This window comes from Mustelus asterias, chromosome 8 (genome assembly GCF_964213995.1).
Source record: "Mustelus asterias chromosome 8, sMusAst1.hap1.1, whole genome shotgun sequence".
Taxonomy (NCBI): Eukaryota; Metazoa; Chordata; class Chondrichthyes; order Carcharhiniformes; family Triakidae; genus Mustelus; species Mustelus asterias.
In genome coordinates, this window is record NC_135808.1 from 6,734,100 (window position 1) to 6,756,785 (window position 22,686).

At 47.0% G+C, this 22,686-nt stretch overlaps 1 protein-coding gene across 1 annotated transcript in view; it reads left to right on the forward strand.

Moving 5' to 3' along the window:
• slc44a4 (solute carrier family 44 member 4) overlaps positions 1–22,686 on the forward strand; it is a 90,337-nt gene that overhangs the window by 31,131 nt on the left and 36,520 nt on the right. The window contains exons 2-7 of the mRNA XM_078217303.1: positions 5,234–5,282; positions 6,640–6,713; positions 12,498–12,576; positions 14,023–14,122; positions 15,858–15,986; positions 19,136–19,196. Coding sequence (XP_078073429.1) covers positions 5,234–5,282; positions 6,640–6,713; positions 12,498–12,576; positions 14,023–14,122; positions 15,858–15,986; positions 19,136–19,196 — 492 coding nt within the window. The remainder of the gene's footprint in view (positions 1–5,233; positions 5,283–6,639; positions 6,714–12,497; positions 12,577–14,022; positions 14,123–15,857; positions 15,987–19,135; positions 19,197–22,686) is intronic.

Below are 22,686 nucleotides of genomic sequence, written 5' to 3' on the forward strand. Positions count from 1 at the left end.
TCAGGAGAACAGTCCCAACCTCTGCAATTCATCCTCATAAGTTTCTCATCTCTGGAACCATTTTTGTCAACCTCTTCTGCACACTCTGTTCATATCCTTCCTATAAGGCACAGTGGTTAGCACTGCTACCTCACAGTGCCAGGGACATGGGTTCAATTTTGGTTTGGGTCACTGTCTGTCTGTGTGGAATCTGCACATTGAGTGTGTGCATGGATTTCCTCCGGGTGCTCGGATTTCCTCCCACAAACCAAAAGGCGTATGGGTTAGATGCATTGGCCATGCTAAATTCTCAGTGTAACTGAATAGGCACCTGAGTGTGGCAACTAGGGGACTTTCACAGTAACTTCATTGCAGTGTTGATGTAATCCACCTTGTGACACCAATGAAATAAACTTTTTTAAGTATAGTGTGGCGCACAGGACAGCACAGCACTTTTCCGGCTGAGGTCTAATTAATATCTTGTATAAATTCAGCATAACTTCTTTGTTCTTGTATTTCTTTTGTCATTTGTGGGACATGGGCGTCGCTGGCTGGCCAGCATTTATTGCCTATCCCTAGTTGCCCGAAGGCAGTTGAAAGTCAACTACATGGCTGTGGTTCTGGAGTCACAAGTAGGCCAGACCAGGTAAGGACAGCAGATTTCCTTCCCGATAGGAGATTTGTGAATTAGGTGGGGTTTTCCAACAATCGACAAGAGTTTCATGGTCATCAGTAGATTCTTAATTCCGGATAGTTTTTATTGAATTCAAAATCTACCACCTGCCGTGGTGGGATTCGAACCTGAGTCCCCAGAACATTAGCTGAGTTTCTGAATTATTAGTGTAGCAATAATGCCATTAGACCATCGCCTCTTTATTTTATATTGTCTCTCCATGTTCTTCCTACCAAAATACAGCACCTCGCACTTCACATTTAACTTGATCTGCCACCTATCTGTCCACTCCACCAACTTGTCTATGTCCTTTTGAATTTTTACATCTACCCTGTCCCCCTCGCAGTTTACAATGCTTCCATGTTTTGTGTCAGCCGCACTGTGACATTGATTGAGAGATAAATATTGGTCAGGATACCAGCGTATTGAGGATAATGTCCCTGCTCTTTACCAAATAGTGCCGTGGGATTTTTTACATCTATCTGAGAGGGTAGATGGGACTTGGGTTTAGCAGCAACCACTAGTCCTGTACTAGGATAGTCAGCCTTGCAATAACGATCAAAGCCTTGTTGAGGTTTGCCTTTGTGTCGTATGTAGGTTTCTGCCTAAAAGGCTGAGGGAGACATTTTTAAAACTAATTCAAACTTTCTTTTCCCATTGGTGATTTGCATTGCATCTCCAATCTGTGGTCCCATTGAATATTTTGGTCTCTGAGGAGCTTGAGTATTTAGCCTCCTCCGGCCACTGCTCTGAGTAAAGTAAGCGGTAAAAAGCAGCAAGTGACTTGTTGTGTCTAAGAGTCATTACGTTGCAATTCCTGTCAGCTGTGGATGACTCTAACTACTTACCTGTGTTTATTGATTAATCCCTCTGGAAAATCCTTCTCTCGTTCTGTGGGAAAAGATCCAGTTCTTGCCTTGCAGGGTGCCAGAAATGCCGAACGTGTGGAAAATTTCCCAAGGTTTGGAAAGAAATGCACTGATTTTTGTTGAGGTTTTTCCTGAGCAGCTCCTTGGGCTGTTCCCAGGATCAGAGGTGTTGTTAAAACTCTTACTGTGTTCACCCTAGTCCAACGCCAGCATCTCCACCCCAGGATCACGCACAGAGATAAATTTGCTGGAGGATCATCGGCTTGGTAAAGGTGCTCTTTGGTCCCTCCAAAACTTGTTGGTCTTCCAGCACAAAGAGTCCTTCCCGACTGAGTGTTGCAGACTGGCACATTCCAAAGTCAAGGACTACATGCTGGGAGACGCACTAAATCTTGGGGCTGCCACCACAACGGTGCAATGAGGGAAGTCACTGTCTAAGACCCTTCAGCCGTTATACCACCAAGAGGCTAGAAACAGTGAAAAACCCATTGTGCTGTCTGCGTGCCATGTAATGGATACCATAAATATAACTTGCAAGTGTCGTGAAGGCGCCTCAGAATGCCACATATATTGGTAGCGACATCTGCTTTTCATTTTAGGTAAAGTCAACTTTGAACTCATGTAATGTACTTTTATCAACTTTATTAATAAAGAAATTCTTTGAAATCAATTCCTAATGTGGAAACAGGGTGCCGTCTTCTCATCAACAACACAGAGAAGGGCTGGTTCCCTTAATGATAATAACACCAACAACAACACTTTATATGGTCTCTTTCACATCGTAAACCATCCCAAGATGTTTCTCCTATTTGTTGACTACAGCTCAGTCTTCAACACTCTTATTCCCACAAAACCCATCTTCAAACTCCATGGTCTGGGCCTCGGCACCTCCCTCTGCGACTGGATCCTGAACTTCCGAACTCTCAGACCACAATCAGTAAGGATAGGCAACAACATGCCGACACTATAGTTAAGAAAGCCCACCAATGCCTCTACTTTCTCAGAAGACTAAGGAAATTCAGCATGTCAGCTACGACTCTCCAACTTTTACAGATGCACCATAGAAAGCATTCTTTCTGGTTGTATCACGGCTTGGTATGGCTCCTGCTCTGCATAAGACCGCAAAGAGCTACAAAAGGTTGTGAATGTAACCCAATCCATCACGCAAACCAGCCTCCCATCCATTGACTCTGTCTACACTTCCCACTGCCTCAGCAAAGCAGCCAGCATAATTAAGGACCCCACGCACCCACACCTCTTCCATCTTCTTCCTTCAGGAAAAAGATACAAAAGTCTGAGGTCACGTACCAACTGACTCAAGAACAGCTTCTTCCCTGCTGCTGTCAGACTTTTGAATGGACCTACCTTGCATTAAGTTGATCTTTCTCTACACCCTAATTATGACTGTAACACATTCTGCACTCTCTCATTTCCTTCTCTTTGAACAATATGCTTTATCTGTATGGCGCGCAAGAAACAATACTTTTCACTATGTTAATACATGTGACAATAAATCAAATCGCGGTGTTTCACAAGAATGACTATCAAAACAAAGTTTGACACTTAGTGGATACTGGGACAGGTGACCCAAAGTTTGGGTGAAAGAGCTGGGCTTTTAAGGAGGGTGAGGAAGAGGTAGAAAAGCAGGAAAGCATAGGGAGAGAATTCCAGTACTTGGGATCCAGGCAGCTAAAGACACGGCGACTAATGATTGAGTAATTAAAATCAGGGTTTGACAAGCGACTGCAATTGCAAAAGTGCTGATATGTCAGGATGTTGTGAGTCTGAAGGAGGTCATGGAGTTGGGAAGATTGTGTGACTGGAGGAGATAACAAAGATGCAGAGGGTTGAATGAGTTGGAGGAGGTAGCAGAGATGGAGAGGGTTGAAGAAACTGACGGAGATTACAAAGGTCGGGATGATTTTGGGGGTTGAAGATAGAAAGGGGATTAGGCCATGGAGGAATTGGCTCCAAGGACAGTGAGTTTGGGAGGTGGTGGTGCAATGGGTGGGGGGGTTTGTTCTGCCCAGGGTTCGGATGTTGCTACCTGTTTGGTAAACTGCTTGGTTTAATTGATGTGGTGAGATTACCGTGTGTGGCACCATCTGTTTCCAATCCCCCTGTTGGCACAGGTCTGCTCCCTACGGGCACTGCAGATTGTGTACAATTTGACAGAGCTGCTGTTGGCCCACTGCATGCTGCGCCAAGGTGTTTTCCTTGCTTTTGGTGTTTGATGCGGAAGCCATTGTTTGTGCACATCTCGTCCTGCCGGTTTTCAAAGGGTTTAACTCCCAGCGGCCTGGTGGGTGAATCTGTTATCACTGCAAGAGAATGGGGAACCAATTTTAATATAAAGGGTCAGTAGAAGGGAAAGGTTTAATGGGCCAAATGGCCTTCCCTCATTCTCTGCTTGCCCTCTTCAGTATAGTGAGGGTATCGGCGTTGTCTCAGTGTTGGCAGAGATTTGGATGAGGGCTGTGAGCCTTCACTGCCCCAGGATAAGGGCAAGTGGTCAGCTTCACAAAGACCTGTTTTTCTTTAACGTGTTGCGTGCAATGCAATTTGAAGACTTTTGACTCCTGTAGATTTTCCCAGAATCCTGCCACAGCGTGAATGCTGTTCAGTCTCTAGAGACGGTGCCAATCAATCTTCCGAGCTTGTTTCCACCCTGACCAACCTGTATCTTCACTCATTTGACCATATTTGGTACTGTCGCCATCCAGGAGTGTGATGGAATACTCTCCACTTGCCTGGATGGGTGCAGCTCCAACAACACTCGAGGAGCTCGACACCATCCAGGACAAAGCAGCCAACTTAGCAGTCTTGAGCATCCACTCCCTCCAGTGACAAAGAACAATACAGCACAGGAACGGGTCTTTGGCCCACCAAGCCTGCGCTGATATGGGGTTTCTATCCCTCTGCTCACCTCCTGTTAATGTCCCTATCAAAATACGCCTTGAACGTTGCTAACATGCCTGTTTCCACCACCTCCATTGGCTGTGCATTCCAGGCACTCACCACCCTCTGTGAAAAACATTCCCCGCACATCTGTCCTAAACTTGCCACCTATCTACTTAAACCTGTGTACTTGACCCTTCCACCTTGGGTACCCTCCATACCTCTCATAAATCTGTGGACTTCTATCAGTTCGACTTTATGTACCGTCCACACGATGCAAGTTTCTTTACATCTACCCTGTCAAAATCATCTCAAATAATAAACACGCTCTCTCTTGAAGAGGGTTCAGTTGTGGAGATTGGAAGGAACGGGGGTGGGTTGGGGATCGAAACCGCCTTAAACCAAAAAAGATGGGATGTGATGTCTTCTTTAAATGTGTAAGCTCTTAGCAAGAAAACTGTTCACAAAGTATTGATGTCAAGATTGTACATAACCTGATACTCTCTCCCCTCAACCCCTCACCAAAAGCAGCCACTCTTTGCTATATATCGCATTTCTGGTCTGTCTCTCTCTCTGCTTCGTTTTAAAAAATAAGCTTTAATGCAATGGGCTACCATTACTAAATGCTGTTCTTTATCTATTTTTTCGAAATAGATTCTTCCTATGGTATTGCCATATTGGTTGCTTGTTTGACCTGCACACCATGGGGGGTTGGCTTCTTGGTAATTGAAGCTGTGAGTGGGAGGCGTTGAACTATGGGGATGTGTGTTCAGAGTCACTGAATCTAACCCGGCTGTTTCCTTTCTGTCTCCAGGGGAACCAGTGAAGTATGACCCGACTTTCAATGGCCCAATCAAAAACAGGTAAGATGTGACCAGGTGCTGATGGGGTAGACATTCCAAAAAGATTCACAACACTGAGTGAAGAAATTCCTCCTCATTTCGCTGCTGAATTGCCCCTTCAGACATGTATGAGACCAAGGAGCAGGAATAGGCCATTCGGCCCCTCGATCCTGCTCTGCCATGTAAGGAGATCATGGCTGATCTGATGGCAACCTCAAATCTGATTCCTGTCTGTGCCCGATAACCTTTCACCCCTCGCCCCCACACACATTGTTTGCTTACCAATGTGGTTGCCTCTCAACTGCCCTTGGGCAACTAGGGCTGGGCAATAAGTGTCAGCCAACCAGTGCGTCCATGTCCCATGAAGCAGTGGAAAAGGAACTCGACCCTTTGTAACTCAAGAGTTCATTGCACTGTGACATTGAGGGGGAAAAAATTCTTTTTCAAATGAGCGACCCTTTATTTTTAAACAGTGACACCCCCCCCCGCCCCCCCCCCCACACACACACACACACACACGCACACACACTTACGTCCCAGTTCTAGATTCTCTCTCAAGAGGAACCACCCTGTCCAGGGTCCTATATCACAGAACCATAGAATCCCTACAGTGCAGAAGGAGGCCATTTGGCCCATCGAGTCTGCACCGACCACAATCCCACTCAGGCCCTATTCCCATAACCCCACATATTTACCTTCCTAATCCCCCTGACACTCTGATCAATTTAACATGGCCAAGCAGCCTAACCTGCACATCTTTGAATGTATGGATGTTTCGATCAAGTCACCTCTTACTCTTGAACTCCAGCGGATACAAACCTGACCTGTCCAACCTTCCCTCGTGAGACACCCCACTCGGTGTCCCCATGTTTGAGATTCCCCGACCAGGTGAAACAATCTCTGCGTTAAGCCCCTTCAGAATCCTGTACATCTCTGGTCTTCTAAACTCACAAAAGTTTAAGCCCAACTTACTCAGCCTCTCGTGCAGGAGGAGGCCATTTGGCCCATCAGGTCTACACTGACTCTCTGAAAGAGCATCTTGCACAGGCCCACTTCCCCCCTCAACCTAACCAGTAACCCTACACATTTACCATGGTCAATCCACCTAACCTACAATCTTTGGGCACTAAGGGGCAATTTAGCATGGGCAATCCACCTAACATACTCATCAGCCCCCTCATCCCTAGTGCTAAACTCGTGAACCTTTCTTTTACAGCCTCTAATGCAAGTACATTCTTCCTCAAATGTGAAAACCTGCAGACCATTAACAAACACTGTTTAACATCCCCATGAGCTCTTTCCCCTAAGTTGCACATTGGTCAGTCTTTAATTCTTGCTTAAATGATCATTCTCCTTATCCTTTTCCTCCACCCTGTAGGAGTTGCACTGACATCATCTGCTGTGCCTTGTTTATGGTCTTCATTGTGGGTTATATAATCGTGGGGATCTTGGGTAAGTGGCATGTTGGGTTCAATTTTAACTTCTCCAGTTCTTTCGTCATGTTGTTCCCTCCGATTCACCATCTAGCAGTGCCCTCGGTCATCATGGGGGTAGGATTCTCCTTTCTGACCTCAATCATAGATCATAGAATCCCTGCAGTGCAGAAGGAGGCCATTCAGCCCATCAAGTCTGCACCCACTCTCCGACAGAGCATCTTACCCAGGCCCACCCCAACCTATCGCCATAACCCCACGCGCTTGCCTTGCTAATCCTCCATGTCATGGGATACGAAAGAGGCAATTTATCATGGCCAATCAACCTCGCCTGCACATCTTTGGACAGTGGGAGGAAATCCATGCAGACATGGGGCGAACGTGCAAACTCCACACAGTCACCCAAGGCTGGAATTGAACCCAGGTCCCTGGCACTGTGAGGCAGCAATGCTAACCACAAGCCCTGGATGAACCTGTATCTGGGGTCACCATTGCAGATGTCAGAGCAGTTTTCTTGAAGGTCAACCCACAGAAAGCAACTGGCCCGGATGGGGTACCCGGACTTGCACTCAGATCCTGCGTGCATCAATTGGCGGAGGTATTCACAGACATCTTCAACCTCTCTTTACAACAATCCGAGGTCCCTATCTGCTTCAAGAAGATGACCATCATTCCGGTACCTAAATAAAAACCAAGCAGCCACTATTCGTCAGTGGCTCTGACATCCATCAAAAGGTTAGTCATGGCATGAATCAATTTCGGCCTCCCAGACTACCTGGATCCACTACAGTTTGCCTACTGCCTCAACAGGTTCACAGCAGACGCCATTTTCCTGGCCCTGCACTCAACCCTGGAACACCTAGATAACAACGACACCTATGGCAGACTCCTATTTATTGACTACAGCTCAGCCTTCAGCACTATTATTCCCACGAAACTCCTCTCCAAACTCCGTGGCCTGGGCCTCGGCACCTCCCTCTGCGACTGGATTCTGAACTTCCTAACTCGCAGACCACAATGTAAGGATAGACAACAACACCTCCTCCGCGATCATCCTCAATACCGGTTCCCCACAAGGCTGTGTTCTCAGCCTCCTACTATACTCCTTATACACATATGACTGTGTGGCCAAATGCCTCTCCAATTCAATTTTCAAATTTGCTGATGACACCACCATAGTGGGTCAGATCTCAAACAGTGAAGAGACAGAGTACAGGAATGAGATAGAGAATCTGGTGAACTGTTGCGGCAACAATAATCTCTCCCGCAATGTCAACAAAATGAAGGAGATTGTCATTGACTTCAGGAAGGGTAAAGGAGAACATGCCCCTGTCTACATCAATGGGGACAAAGTAGAAAGGGTCAAGAGCTTCAAGTTTTTAGGTGTCCAGAACGCCAACAACCTGTTCTGGTCCCCCCTATGCTGACACTATAGTTAAGAAAGCCCACCAATGCCTCTACTTTCTCAGAAGACTAAGGAAATTTGGCATGTCAGCTACGACTCTCTCCAACTTTTACAGATGCACCATAGAAAGCATTCTTTCTAGTGGCATCACAGCTTGGTATGGCTCCTGCTCTGCCCAAGACTGCAAGGAGCTACAAAAGATCGTGAATGTAGCCCAATTCATCACACAAACCAGCCTCCCATCCATTGACTCTGTCTATACTTCCTGCTGCCTCGGCAAAGTAGCCAGCATAATTTAAGGACCCCACGCACCCTGGATATTCTCTCTTCCACCTCCTTCCTTCGGGAAAAAATACAAAAGTCTGATGTCACGTACCAACCAACTCAAGAACAGCTTCTTCCCTGCTGCTGTCAGACTTTTGAATGGACTTACCTTGCGTTAAGTTGATCTTTCTCTACACCCTAGCTCTGACTGTAACACTACATTCTGCACTCTCTCCTTTCCTTTTCTATGAGCGGTATGCTTTGTTTGTATAGCGTGCAAGAAACAATACTTCACAGTGTGTTAATACCTGTGACAAATCAAATCAAGTGATATTCTTGTCCCTTGAGCCAGTTTGGTCAGTGATGAACCAGATCCTGTCTGCAAGTTATCTTTGTGTAGGAGTGAGAACGTTCTCTGTTTTAACTCTAAAAGCACTGAGAGAAGGTGCATGCCTCGCACAAGGGCATGAGAATTAGGAGCAGAAGTAGGCTATTCAGCTCTTTGAGCCCTGCACCTTGATCACGTCTGATCATCTTCTTCAACTCGACTTTCCCACTTTCTCCCCATAGCCCTGAATCACGATCTGACTAAAAATGAAACTGGACCATACACCTAAATACACCAAGAATAGATTGGGACTCTTGAGATGAATAACTCGCCACTCGAGTACCCAAAACCTGTCCACCATTGAAGAGGCACACTTTGTGATATAATACTCTCCACTTGCCTGGATGGGTGCAACTCCAACACTCAAGGAACTTGATACCACCCAGGACAAAGCAGCCTGCTTGATTGGCGTGCTTTCCACAAACATTCACACTCCACCACAGATGCACATTGGCAGCCTTGTGTGCCATCTCCAAGAAGCATTCTGCAAAGATGTCCATTTTAATAGCTGGACACCACAATTAACTTCTTGTGTTATTGCTGTTAATGCATGTCCACGCAACTGACCATTAAGGTCTTTCACTTTTTGTCTTCCCTGGAATTTGAAGAGCCATTTAAACAGTTACAGAACACTCTTTACACATCTAAGATAAAGGCAAAATTTTGCAGATACTGGAATTGGAAACCGAAACAGAAAATGCTGGAAAATCTCAGTGGGTCTCACCAAGTTTTACAGACGCACCATAAAGAGCATCCTTTCTGGATGTAGCACAGCTTGGTATGGCTCCTGCTCTGTCCAACACTGCAAGAAGCTACAAAGGATCATGAACGAAGCCCAGTTCATCACGCAAACCAGCCTCCCGCTCATTGACTCCGTCTACATTTCCCGCTGCCTTGGAAAAGCGGCCAGTTTAATTAAGGACCCCAGACATACTCTCTTTCACGTACTTCCGTCAAGCAAACAAGAAAAAAATTTGAGATCATGTACCCACCGACTTGAGAACAGCTTCTCCCCTGCTGCCATCAAACCTTTGAATGGACCTACCTTTCATTAAGTTGATCTTTCTCTACACCCTAGCTATGACTGTAACACTACATTCTGCACCCTCTCCTTTCCTTCTCTATGAACGGTACGCTTTGTCTGTAATACACGTGACAAATCAAATCGACAAGCATCTGTGGAGAGAGAATAGAACAAATGTTTCGAGTCTGGATGAACCTTCGTCAGAGCTGGTGAAATCCTGAGTCCTGTGACTCTTACCGCCTGGCTGATTTTTTTTTTGTGTGTAGTCCAGGATGTCGTTCATGCTGGAAAGACTGAGGTTGAATGTTATGAAACAAACAGGAATTTCTTCAGATTGCTGATGTTGTATTTACTCAGAGGGACAGGCCAGCACTGGTTAAACTGATATTTCCTGTTTCTCATTCTATTTAAGTCAAGTTGGTTCTGTTTGTTCTGGGATCTGCCCAGCAAACTTCGCCGTGGGATCCGTCTGCCCAGGCACCCCCCCCCCCCCACCTCCTTCCCCCCTCTCTCCCCCCCCCCCCCCCCCCCCCCCCCCGCCCCCCCCCCCCCCCCCCCCCACCTCCTCCCACCCCTCCTGAGGGATCCGTCTGCCCAGGCACCCCCCTCCTCCCACCCCTCCTGAGGGATCCGTCTGCCCAGGCACCCCCCTCCTCCCACCCCTCCTGAGGGATCTGGCCGCCCAGGGTCCCCCTGCCGAGGGAAACGTTGGACTATGAATTGTTGACGTCTTGCTTTGGCCTTTTATTATCTGTGGTGTGGGATTAGCACACGTCTGTTTCTGAAAAAGAGGAATTCTGTCTCCTTGTCCCATTCTCCACGTGAAATCATTGTGTCCCCAAGCTGCCATGCTAGCACTGTGTCCCTATGGGGTGGGGGGGTGATGGTGTGCTGGTTATGTTGCTGGAGAGAGAGAGATAAGGTACTCTGTCTGAAAGTCAGTGCAGACCCGATGGACTAAATGGCCTCCATCTGCACTGTATGGATTCTATGAAACCAGCCATGCTAAAATTCCCTAACCGTCCCACCAGTTCAGGGTAAAATTACAGCATGGCCACTTTTCAGAAGTTGACAATGTAGACACAAACATTTATTACAGTTATAACATGATGGAATAAAAGAGCACACACAGAGACCTTTCTCACTCTGTGCTCTGTTATTCCATCATGTTATAACTGTTAATCATTCTCCACAAAGCTCTGTACTTGGTCTCCTTTTCCTAAGGGTGCATTCAGCTTTCCTTGTTCTGGTTCCCATGAGGTTTAAGATAATCACACTTCATACTCCATGAGGATCCAACATTTTGAATCTTTTTCTTTCTGCTCTCCGTGTTGTTAAGACACAGGCCCAGAGACTCCAAAGTGCTTTGTGAAGTTAGCCTAGACTAACTATGCATTGGTGAGCATAAAGTATTTCACTCCAGGTATGATTCAAGTGACCCACCAGGAAGCTTTTATCAAACAAAGTTTATTTAAGAACACAGCTATAATACAACAAAAAGAATTAGCATAATTTTTAAATCAATTACAAGACTTAAACATAACACAGTATAACTCCTAACAGCGAGCTATCTCTGGTGTTCCAAGTTAAACACCATCTCACAGACAATACACCCTTCAAAATTAGTTAGCACAAGAACAAGTATGCCCACATGATACTGGGTTTCCAGCTTTTCAACACTTATGGACAGCGAACCCAACAGCAGTTTTCAGAGAAGGATATATCCTCCAAACAGCAAAACCTGAGGGGTAAACCCAGTGTCTGGCAGCTTCCGAAAACAGATACCCACGCAACAGAACCTCCAACCCCAGAGCTGGGGAAAACACGACTGTCTCCATCAGCTTCAAGCAGCTTCTGAAAAACAAAACCAAAACCGGACTTCATAGAAACCCTACAGTGCAGAAAGAGGTCATTTGGCCCATTGAGTCTGCACTGACCACAATCCCACCCAGGTCCTACCCCCATATTCCTACATATTTACCCGCTAATCCCTCTAACCTGCGCATTTCAGGACGCTGAGGGGCAATTTTAGCACGGCCAATCAACCTAACCCGCACATCTGTGGGAGGAAACCGGAGCACCCGGAGGAAACCCACGCAGACACGAGGAGAATGTGCAAACTCCACACAGACAGTGACCCAAGCCGGGAATCGAACCCAGGTCCCTGGAGCTGTGAAGCAGCAGTGCTAGCCACCGTGCCGCCCTTCTCTGTGAAAATAGCTGTCCCTAGCCAAATGACCTGACTTGTCAATCATCCCCAATCAAGCTCTACTCCGCCATCCCAGGGACACTGAAACAACAGAACACAGCAGATTAAACCAACTTGATGTCAATTATACGGCTTCGGTAACAATAAAGGGCACTTGCTACAGACAACAGGTGCCGACAAAATCCCAAGGACTGCTAAAACATCCTGCAGAGAAACATGGGTAAAATACATTTCTTAAAGGCACAAAATCGTCAGTGTGACTGAAGGACGAGAATGTTCTTACTCAGCACATGACTGCAGTGCGACAGTGAATGTGGAACCCTGGCATATATTCACAACAATTAGTTCCTAACTCTACAAATATAGCAAAACACTTTTTTCCCCGGAAACACATATTCCTTTTCCTATTTGATTTTACGCTGTTCTGTTGACTGTTATTTATTTTGTTTCGTAAAGCTATGTTGCTGGGATAAAGTCATCAGTATTGACTCTGTTTGTTGTGACATTTCACAGCCTGGTTGTATGGTGACCCACGTGAAGTGATCTATCCCAGGAACTCCACCGGCATGTATTGTGGTGTTGGGGGTAACGAGTAAGTAACTGACTGGATTTCAGAGGAGAAAGACTACTCCACTTAAAGGAGCAGTGTGATTTTGGGGGCATAGTGGTGGGGGGAGGGGGGTTGGAGGGAATGGGGGAGGAAATACGGACATTCTAGTTACTATGTGTGTATGTCTAAAGATTCACCCCACCCTCCCTCACTAACCCTTCATTGGTCTACTTGGAATCCAAACATATCCATGGATCCACTCAGGATCCCTTGAAATGATAAATGGGGAGGAATTTCCCAAATGGGATACCGCAGTTTGAAGTTAATTTGTTGGTGAATTTGGGGTGGTATGGTGGCACAATAGTTAGCACTGCTGCCTCACAGTGCCAGGGACCTGGATTCGATTCCCGGCTTGGGTCACGGTCTGTGTGGAGTTTGCCCATTCTCCCCGTGCCTGTATGGGTTTCCTCCAAGTGCTCTGGTTTCCTTCCACAGTCTGAAAGACATGCTGGTTAGGTGCATTGACCCGAACAGGCGCCGGAGTGTGGCGACTGTGGGATTTTCACAGTAACTTCATTGCAGTGTTAATGTAAGCCTTACTTGTGACTAATAAATAAACTTTAACTTTTGAATTGTCAACTTCCCTGGGGATGTTTTGACCTTTACAATTTGCTTTGTCTTCAACACCACAAGTCCAATCACCTCTTGACCTTGGGGACTGGAACTCATATTTTCGCCAGCCTCTCCTCTCTAATGAGACCCCAACCTCCCCCACGCTGACTCTTGATGTAACCAACCCACTGAACTCAATAAACCCTTGATGATTTGGGAGGCAGGCATATTGGTAATGTCACTGGACTAGTAACTTGAAGGCCCAGGCCGGTGCTCTGGGACCACAGGCTCGAATCCCATCAAGGCAGCTGGTGCAATTCACTTAATAAAATTGGAATATGTAAAGCCAGCCTTGGCAATGGTAACCATGACAATTAACATCAATTGTTGTAAAAACCCATTGGCTTCACCAACGTTCTTCAGGGAAGGACATCGGCTGTTCTTGCGTGGTCTGGCCTATGTGAGAGTCCGTAGCATTGTGGGTAACTCTTAACTGCTCTCCGAAACACCTTGTTGCCACTTGGTTCAAGGGCGCTGCCCTTGCCAGCAATGTCCATATCCCATGAAAGAATTGAGTTTGTTTCCTGTGATTGAGATAGCAGCACATCATAGTCAGGAGCCTCCGGAACTTCCTGCTCAGTGAGCCTAAGGATAGCTGTCCGGTAACTGATAGGAGCAGCTTCTGGGGTGATTCCTCCTGCAGGCTGGTATCTATGGGATTAACTGTACTCTAACTAGATGAGGTGAGGGATGAGATTGAGGGAAGCGGGTAGCAAGTGCCAACTTTGAGCTGTTGGCACTTGCCAAGTGGTGACGATTAAATGTTTTGATGTTTCTTGGAGTTCGGATCCTAACTCTCTCTCTCTCTCTTACAAGCGGTAAACCCTATGCCTTTTACTTTGACATCCTGAAATGTGCCACGCCAACGGGCATCCTGACCTCTGCCCTCAACCGCCTTCAGTGTCCAACAACTCAGGTACCATCCTCATTAAAGGATACGAAATATAAGCTAGAATAGGCCATTCGGCCCCTCAAACCTGCTGTACCATTTTGCTAAAATCATGGATGATCTTCTAACTCGACTCCACCTTTCTGCATTGTCCTCATCCTTCGCTGCCCTTAATGCGTAAAAAGTCCATCAACCTCCATCCACGATGAGTGAGCATCCATAACCCCTTGATTGTAGAAATGAGACTACAATCCCTGTGTTGCACATTACTTAACCTGGGGAAAACTAACCTCTACTCAGCAAGTCCCTCAAAAAAATATTATGTTTCAATAAAATCACCCCTCATTTTGAATACTGGGTTTACTCAATCTCTCCTTGCAAGACAACCCCCTCGCCTCCGGAACCCGCCAAGTGAACCTTTGCTGCAATTCCTTCAGGGCAGTTATTCCCTTCCTTCAGTAAGGGGATAAGAAGATTAATACGATTGGGTGGCGCAGTGGTTAGCACTGCTGCCTCACAGCGCCGGGGACTTAATTTCGATTCCTGGCTTGGGTCACTGTCCGTGTGGAGTCTGCACGTTCTCCCCATGTCTGCGTGGGTTTCCTCTGTGTGCTCCGGTTTCCTCCCACTGTCTGAAAGACGTGCTGGTCAGGATGCATTCTCTGTGTACCCGAACAGGCACCAGAGTGTGGAGACTAGGGGATTTTCACAGTAACTTTATTGCAGTGTTAATGTAAGCCTACTTGTGACGTTAATAAATAATCTTTAAAACTTTAAGATGGAATATGGGATGCTTGCCTTTATTAACCGGGGCATTGAATATAAGAACAGGGGGGAAATGATGAAGCCGTATAAAATGCTGGTGAGGCCACAGCTGGTATATTGTGCAGTTCTAGTCATCACACTATAGGAAGGATGTGATTGCACAAGAGAAAGCTCGGAGGAGATTCACCAGAATGTGGTAGAGGCAGGAAACCCTCACCAACGTTTAACAAGTATTTCGATGAGCACTTGAAATGTTATAGTATACAAGGTTACGGACCAAGTGCTGGAAAATGGGATTAGAATAGATTGGTGCTTGATGGCTGGTGTGGACATGATGGGGCTTTTTCCGTAAAACTCTGTGGCCGCAATTTTACCGCCGCGCCTGCCACAGGAATCGGAGCGGTCGAGGAGCGGACCATGGAAAGGTCCATTGGCCTTGGGCGGGATTTTACAGTTCCAGGACGAGCGAGGCCGTTAAATCCCACCCCATGACTCAAATTGTACAAGTGCACCAGGTATGGCTTCGCCAATGCCTTGTGAAATCATAGTATGTTCCCTTTAAAAAGGGATGGCACGGCTATATGAGTAATACAATCATGTGCCATTCGGTTTCTTTGTTACTGTACCTGCATGGTGACATTCATGTACAAGGATACACTGAATCTTTGGAATGTAAACATTCAGGGCCCTTACAACTGAATCTTAACAGATGTTAATATCGTCAGAATTTACATTTCGATAATTGAGGTTCACTCGCTTATATTCTTGCCTGAGGTTTCCTTGGCTCTTTCAGCCTGATCATTTCACAGCTACGTCCCAGAAAGCAGATTTTAAAGTTATTCCCGTCTTCACACAGCCTACAAAGTTTTCGAGCTTGTTCTTGCATCTTGAAGGACCGTGTGACAGAGTGGATGGTGTGACAGGCTGATTAACGGCTTCACAGGCTTTCCCTGATCTTTTATCCCAGCTGAAATGCTCTCTCTCTTTCGTTTGGCAGGTTTGCGTTTCAAAATGTCCCGATGAGTTCTGGCTCCCGGTTTTGTCTTTGGTCTCGGCGTTGAAAGCAGATGCCGTTTTCCAACAGCAATATTGCAACCCTTCCATTAACCTCAAAAACACCAGCCTGGTGAGTATCGCTGTGTATGAACTACCCTTCTGCATGAACAGCATCCGCGTGTTTGATTGTGTGATTTGAGGGTTTGGTTGTTTCCTGTTGAGGGAACATTCAGCCCAGTAGCATAGTGGCAACGGTACTGTAATAACTGCTTTTTTCCCCCCCCCCACTCTGGCATGGTGGCACGATGGTTAGCACTGCTGCCTCACAGCAAGAAGTTTAACAACACCAGGTTAAAGTCCAACAGGTTTATTTGGTAGCAAAAGCCACACAAGCTCACAGCGCCAGGGACCCGGGTTCGATTCCCGGCTTGGGTCACTGTCTGCATGTTCTCCCCGTGTCTATTGTGGCTTTCCTCCGGGTGCTACGATTTCCTCCTGAAAAACGTGCTAATTAGAACATAGAACATAGAACATTACAGCGCAGAACAGGCCCTTCGGCCCACGATGTTGCACCGACCAGTTTAAAAAAAAAACTGTGACCCTCCAACCTAAACCAATTTCTTTTCGTCCATGAACCTATCTACGGATCTCTTAAACGCCCCCAAACTAGGCGCATTTACTACTGATGCTGGCAGGGCATTCCAATCCCTCACCACCCTCTGGGTAAAGAACCTACCCCTGACATCGGTTCTATAACTACCCCCCCTCAATTTAAAGCCATGCCCCCTCGTGCTGGATTTCTCCATCAGAGGAAAAAGGCTATCACTATCCACCCTATCTAAACCTCTAATCATCTTATATGTTTCAATAAGATCCCCTCTTAGCCGCCGCCTTTCCAGCGAAAACAATCCCAAATCCCTCAGCCTCTCCTCATAGGATCTCCCCTCCATACCAGGCAACATCCTGGTAAACCTCCTCTGCACCCTCTCCAAAGCCTCCACATCCTTCCTGTAATGTGGGGACCAGAACTGCACACAGTACTCCAAGTGCGGCCGCACCAGAGTTGTGTACAGTTGCAACATAACGCTACGACTCCTAAATTCAATCCCCCTACCAATAAACGCCAAGACACCATATGCCTTCTTAACAACCTTATCTACTTGATTCCCAACTTTCAGGGATCTATGCACACATACACCTAGATCCCTCTGCTCCTCCACACTATTCAAAGTCCTCCCGTTAGCCCTATACTCAACACAACTGTTATTCCTACCAAAGTGAATTACCTCACACTTCTCCGCATTAAACTCCATCCGCCACCTCTCGGCCCAACTTTGCAACCTGTCTAAGTCTTCCTGCAGACTACGACACCCTTCCTCACTGTCTACCACACCACCGACTTTGGTGTCATCAGCAAATTTGCTAATCCACCCAACTATACCCTCATCCAGATCATTAATAAATATTACAAACAGCAGTGGCCCCAAAACAGATCCCTGAGGTACACCACTTGTAACCGCACTCCATGATGAATATTTACTATCAACCACCACCCTCTGTTTCCTATCCGCTAGCCAATTCCTGATCCAATTTCCTAGATCACCCCCAATCCCATACATCTGCATTTTCTGCAGAAGCCTACCATGGTGAACCTTATCAAACGCCTTACTAAAATCCATATATACCACGTCCACTGCCTTGCCCCCATCCACCTCCTTGGTCACTTTCTCAAAAAACTCAATAAGGTTAGTAAGGCACGACCTACCTGCCACAAAACCATGCTGACTATCACCTATCAATTCATTACTCTCCAAATTAGGGTGCATTGGCCGTGCTAAATTCTCCCTCCGTGTACCCGAACAGGCGCCAGAGTGTGGTGATTAGGGGATCTTCACAGTAGCCCCATTGCACAGTTAATGCAAGCCTACTTGTGACACTAATCATTAAACTTAAAACAGTTTGTAGATGATTGGTCACATAGGAACGTAGGAATTAGGAGCAGAAGTAGCCTATTCAGCCTTTTGAGCCTTCTCCACCATTCAATCAGATCATGGCTGATCTCTTCCTGGCCTCAAATCCACCTCTCCACCCTTTCCCCATGTCCCTCTAACCTGTTTTTAAAAAAATCAGACATATATCTCCCTCTTGAAACCATTTAATGATTCAGACTCCAACGTGCTATGGGGCAGCAAGTTCCACAAATTCACCACCCGCTTCAAGAAGTAGTTCCTCCTCATCTCAGTTTTAAGTCCACCGCTTCTCAACCTAGACCTCTGACCTCTTGTTCCAGAATCTTCCCAACTTAGTGTTCTCTCCAGTGGCTCATTGCGTAGCCTATTTGTCTCTGAGTCAGCAGGTTGTAGGTTCAAATCCCCCTCCAAGACCTTGAACATGTCTGTCTGACGCCAGCGCTGAGGAAGTGCTGCATGGATGGAGGTGCCAAACTTTGGGTGAGATTTAAATCGAGGCCCTCGGGATGATGTGAAAGATCTCGCACCTATTTTCCTTTTGGGCAAGAACTGGTGAGTCCTCCCACCCACCAACCTGGCTTTCGATAATGGTGACCATGATACTATCATTTTTGGCTATTTTAATAAAAAAACCCATCTGGTTCACTTGTGTCCTTTTAAGGGAAGGAAATCTGCCACCCAGACCTGGCCTGGCCTACATGTGACTCCAGAGCCACAGCAATGTGGTTGGCTTTTAATTGCTCCCAAGAGCAATTAGGGATGGCCAACAAATGCTGGCATTGCCAGTGAATGAATAATAAAATGTCTTTTCCTCTCTCGCCTGGTGTCCACACTCCTCTCTGAAGCCCGGTGCGTAGGTCATACTCCAATATTAAGGGGAGTTGATGGCCCAGTAGTCTTATCGCTAGACTATTAATCCAGAAACTCAGCTAATATTCTGGAGACCCAGGTTCGAATCCCGCCACAGCAGATGGTGGAATTTGAATTCAATAAAAAATATCTGGAATTAAGAATCTACTGATGACCATGAAACCATTGTCGGAAAAACCCATCTGGTTCACTAATGTCCTTTAGGGAAGGAAATCTGCTGTCCTTGCCTGGTCTGGCCGACATGTGACTCCAGGGTCACAGCAACTGCCCTCAAGCAACTAGGGATGGGCAATAAATGTTGGCCGGCCAGCCAGCGACACCTATGTCCCACGAATGAATAACAACAATTACAACTCATTGTTAATTTTTCATTGTGTGTCAACTGTTTGAAATCAAACTCTAATAGACAAAAATAATCTTCAAATTTCTATGTTTTCAGAAACCAGATATGATTTTGGCAAAAGAATTATGTCCTGCATACACTATTCCGAGTTCACCGCGTAAGTATCTGATATCTCCTGGTTTTTCGTGTTTCAGTGAAAACCCCTGACCCTCAGGGATATGGTTCTCTTTTTAGTCTGTATTTTAATGAGCTGTTTCACTGAGTGCAGGTAATACCAGGGTGGGATTTAGAGAAGCTCCATCAGAATTTGACTGTTTTGAGGGAGGAATGTTGTCCAAGCCAGTAGGAGAACTCCACGCTCTTTACCAAATGGTGTTTTGCATCCGAATCCGGAGTGTCCGCTGGCTAGTGGTGGGGTTATATGTCAGCAGGGAAGTCAACAGTATTTGAAGACTCGACAATGAAGCATTCCAGCAGTACTGCATTGTGGTGTTCTGTCTGGTTTCAAAAACTGCAGTATCTCCTATCTGTCTTTGTCTCTCATTGTCACTCTGTCTCTTTGTCTGTGTGCGTGTGTGACTGTGTGTTTCTGTCTGTCTGTCTCTCTCTCTTTCTCCCTCTCCCCAGCTGTCCACCTCTCTCGTTCTGTCTCTGACTCTCTCTCTCGTTCAGTCTCGCTCCCTCTCATTCTGTCTCTGTGTCTCTCTCTCTCTCGTTCTGTCCATCTCTCTCTCTCTCTCTCTCGTTTTGTCCATCTCTCTCTCCCTCTCTCTCGTTTTGTCCATCTCTCTCTCTCTCGTTCTGTCCATCTCTCTCTCTCGTTCTGTCCATCTCTCTCTCTCTCGTTCTGTCCATCTCTCTCTCTCTCGTTCTGTCCATCTCTCTCTCTCTCGTTCTGTCCATCTCTCTCTCTCTCGTTCTGTCCATCTCTCTCTCTCTCGTTCTGTCCATCTCTCTCTCTCTCGTTCTGTCCATCTCTCTCTCTCTCGTTCTGTCCATCTCTCTCTCTCTCGTTCTGTCCATCTCTCTCTCTCTCGTTCTGTCCATCTCTCTCTCTCTCGTTCTGTCCATCTCTCTCTCTCTCGTTCTGTCCATCTCTCTCTCTCTCTCGTTCTGTCCATCTCTCTCTCTCTCGTTCTGTCCATCTCTCTCTCTCTCTCGTTCTGTCCATCTCCCTCTCTCTCTCTCGTTCTGTCCATCTCTCTCTCTCTCTCGTTCTGTCCATCTCTCTCTCTCTCTCGTTCTGTCCATCTCTCTCTCTCTCTCGTTCTGTCCATCTCTCTCTCTCTCTCGTTCTGTCCATCTCTCTCTCTCTCGTTCTGTCCATCTCTCTCTCTCTCTCTCGTTCTGTCCATCTCTCTCTCTCTCTCGTTCTGTCCATCTCTCTCTCTCTCTCGTTCTGTCCATCTCTCTCTCTCTCTCGTTCTGTCCATCTCTCTCTCTCTCTCGTTCTGTCCATCTCTCTCTCTCTCTCGTTCTGTCCATCTCTCTCTCTCTCTCGTTCTGTCCATCTCTCTCTCTCTCTCGTTCTGTCCATCTCTCTCTCTCTCTCGTTCTGTCCATCTCTCTCTCTCTCTCGTTCTGTCCATCTCTCTCTCTCTCTCGTTCTGTCCATCTCTCTCTCTCTCTCGTTCTGTCCATCTCTCTCTCTCTCTCGTTCTGTCCATCTCTCTCTCTCTCTCGTTCTGTCCATCTCTCTCTCTCTCTCGTTCTGTCCATCTCTCTCTCTCTCTCGTTCTGTCCATCTCTCTCTCTCTCTCGTTCTGTCCATCTCTCTCTCTCTCTCTCGTTCTGTCCATCTCTCTCTCTCTCTCGTTCTGTCCATCTCTCTCTCTCTCGTTCTGTCCATCTCTCTCTCTCTCGTTCTGTCCATCTCTCTCTCTCTCTCGTTCTGTCCATCTCTCTCTCTCTCTCGTTCTGTCCATCTCTCTCTCTCTCTCTCTCGTTCTGTCCATCTCTCTCTCTCTCTCGTTCTGTCCATCTCTCTCTCTCTCTCGTTCTGTCCATCTCTCTCTCTCTCTCGTTCTGTCCATCTCTCTCTCTCTCTCGTTCTGTCCATCTCTCTCTCTCTCTCGTTCTGTCCATCTCTCTCTCTCTCTCGTTCTGTCCATCTCTCTCTCTCTCTCGTTCTGTCCATCTCTCTCTCTCTCTCTCGTTCTGTCCATCTCTCTCTCTCTCTCTCGTTCTGTCCATCTCTCTCTCTCTCTCTCGTTCTGTCCATCTCTCTCTCTCTCTCTCGTTCTGTCCATCTCTCTCTCTCTCTCTCGTTCTGTCCATCTCTCTCTCTCTCTCTCGTTCTGTCCATCTCTCTCTCTCTCTCTCGTTCTGTCCATCTCTCTCTCTCTCTCTCGTTCTGTCCATCTCTCTCTCTCTCGTTCTGTCCATCTCTCTCTCTCTCTCTCGTTCTGTCCATCTCTCTCTCTCTCTCTCGTTCTGTCCATCTCTCTCTCTCTCTCTCGTTCTGTCCATCTCTCTCTCTCTCTCTCGTTCTGTCCATCTCTCTCTCTCTCTCTCGTTCCGACTCTCTCTCTCTCGTTCCGACTCTCTCTCTCTCGTTCCGACTCTCTCTCTCTCGTTCCGACTCTCTCTCTCTCGTTCCGACTCTCTCTCTCTCGTTCCGACTCTCTCTCTCTCGTTCCGACTCTCTCTCTCTCGTTCCGACTCTCTCTCTCTCGTTCCGACTCTCTCTCTCTCGTTCCGACTCTCTCTCTCTCGTTCCGACTCTCTCTCTCTCGTTCCGACTCTCTCTCTCTCGTTCCGACTCTCTCTCTCTCTCTCCGACTCTCTCTCTCTCGTTCCGACTCTCTCTCTCTCTCTCTCCGACTCTCTCTCTCTCGTTCCGACTCTCTCTCTCTCGTTCCGACTCTCTCTCTCTCGTTCCGACTCTCTCTCTCTCGTTCCGACTCTCTCTCTCTCGTTCCGACTCTCTCTCTCTCGTTCCGACTCTCTCTCTCTCGTTCCGACTCTCTCTCTCTCGTTCCGACTCTCTCTCTCTCGTTCCGACTCTCTCTCTCTCGTTCCGACTCTCTCTCTCTCGTTCCGACTCTCTCTCTCTCGTTCCGACTCTCTCTCTCTCGTTCCGACTCTCTCTCTCTCGTTCCGACTCTCTCTCTCTCGTTCCGACTCTCTCTCTCTCGTTCCGACTCTCTCTCTCTCGTTCCGACTCTCTCTCTCTCGTTCCGACTCTCTCTCTCTCGTTCCGACTCTCTCTCTCTCGTTCCGACTCTCTCTCTCTCGTTCCGACTCTCTCTCTCTCGTTCCGACTCTCTCTCTCTCGTTCTGTCCATCTCTCTCTCTCTCGTTCTGTCCATCTCTCTCTCTCTCTCTCGTTCTGTCCATCTCTCTCTCTCTCTCTCGTTCTGTCCATCTCTCTCTCTCTCTCTCGTTCTGTCCATCTCTCTCTCTCTCTCTCGTTCTGTCCATCTCTCTCTCTCTCTCTCGTTCTGTCCATCTCTCTCTCTCTCTCTCGTTCTGTCCATCTCTCTCTCTCTCTCTCGTTCTGTCCATCTCTCTCTCTCTCTCTCGTTCTGTCCATCTCTCTCTCTCTCTCTCTCGTTCTGTCCATCTCTCTCTCTCTCTCTCGTTCCGACTCTCTCTCTCTCTCGTTCCGACTCTCTCTCTCTCGTTCCGACTCTCTCTCTCTCGTT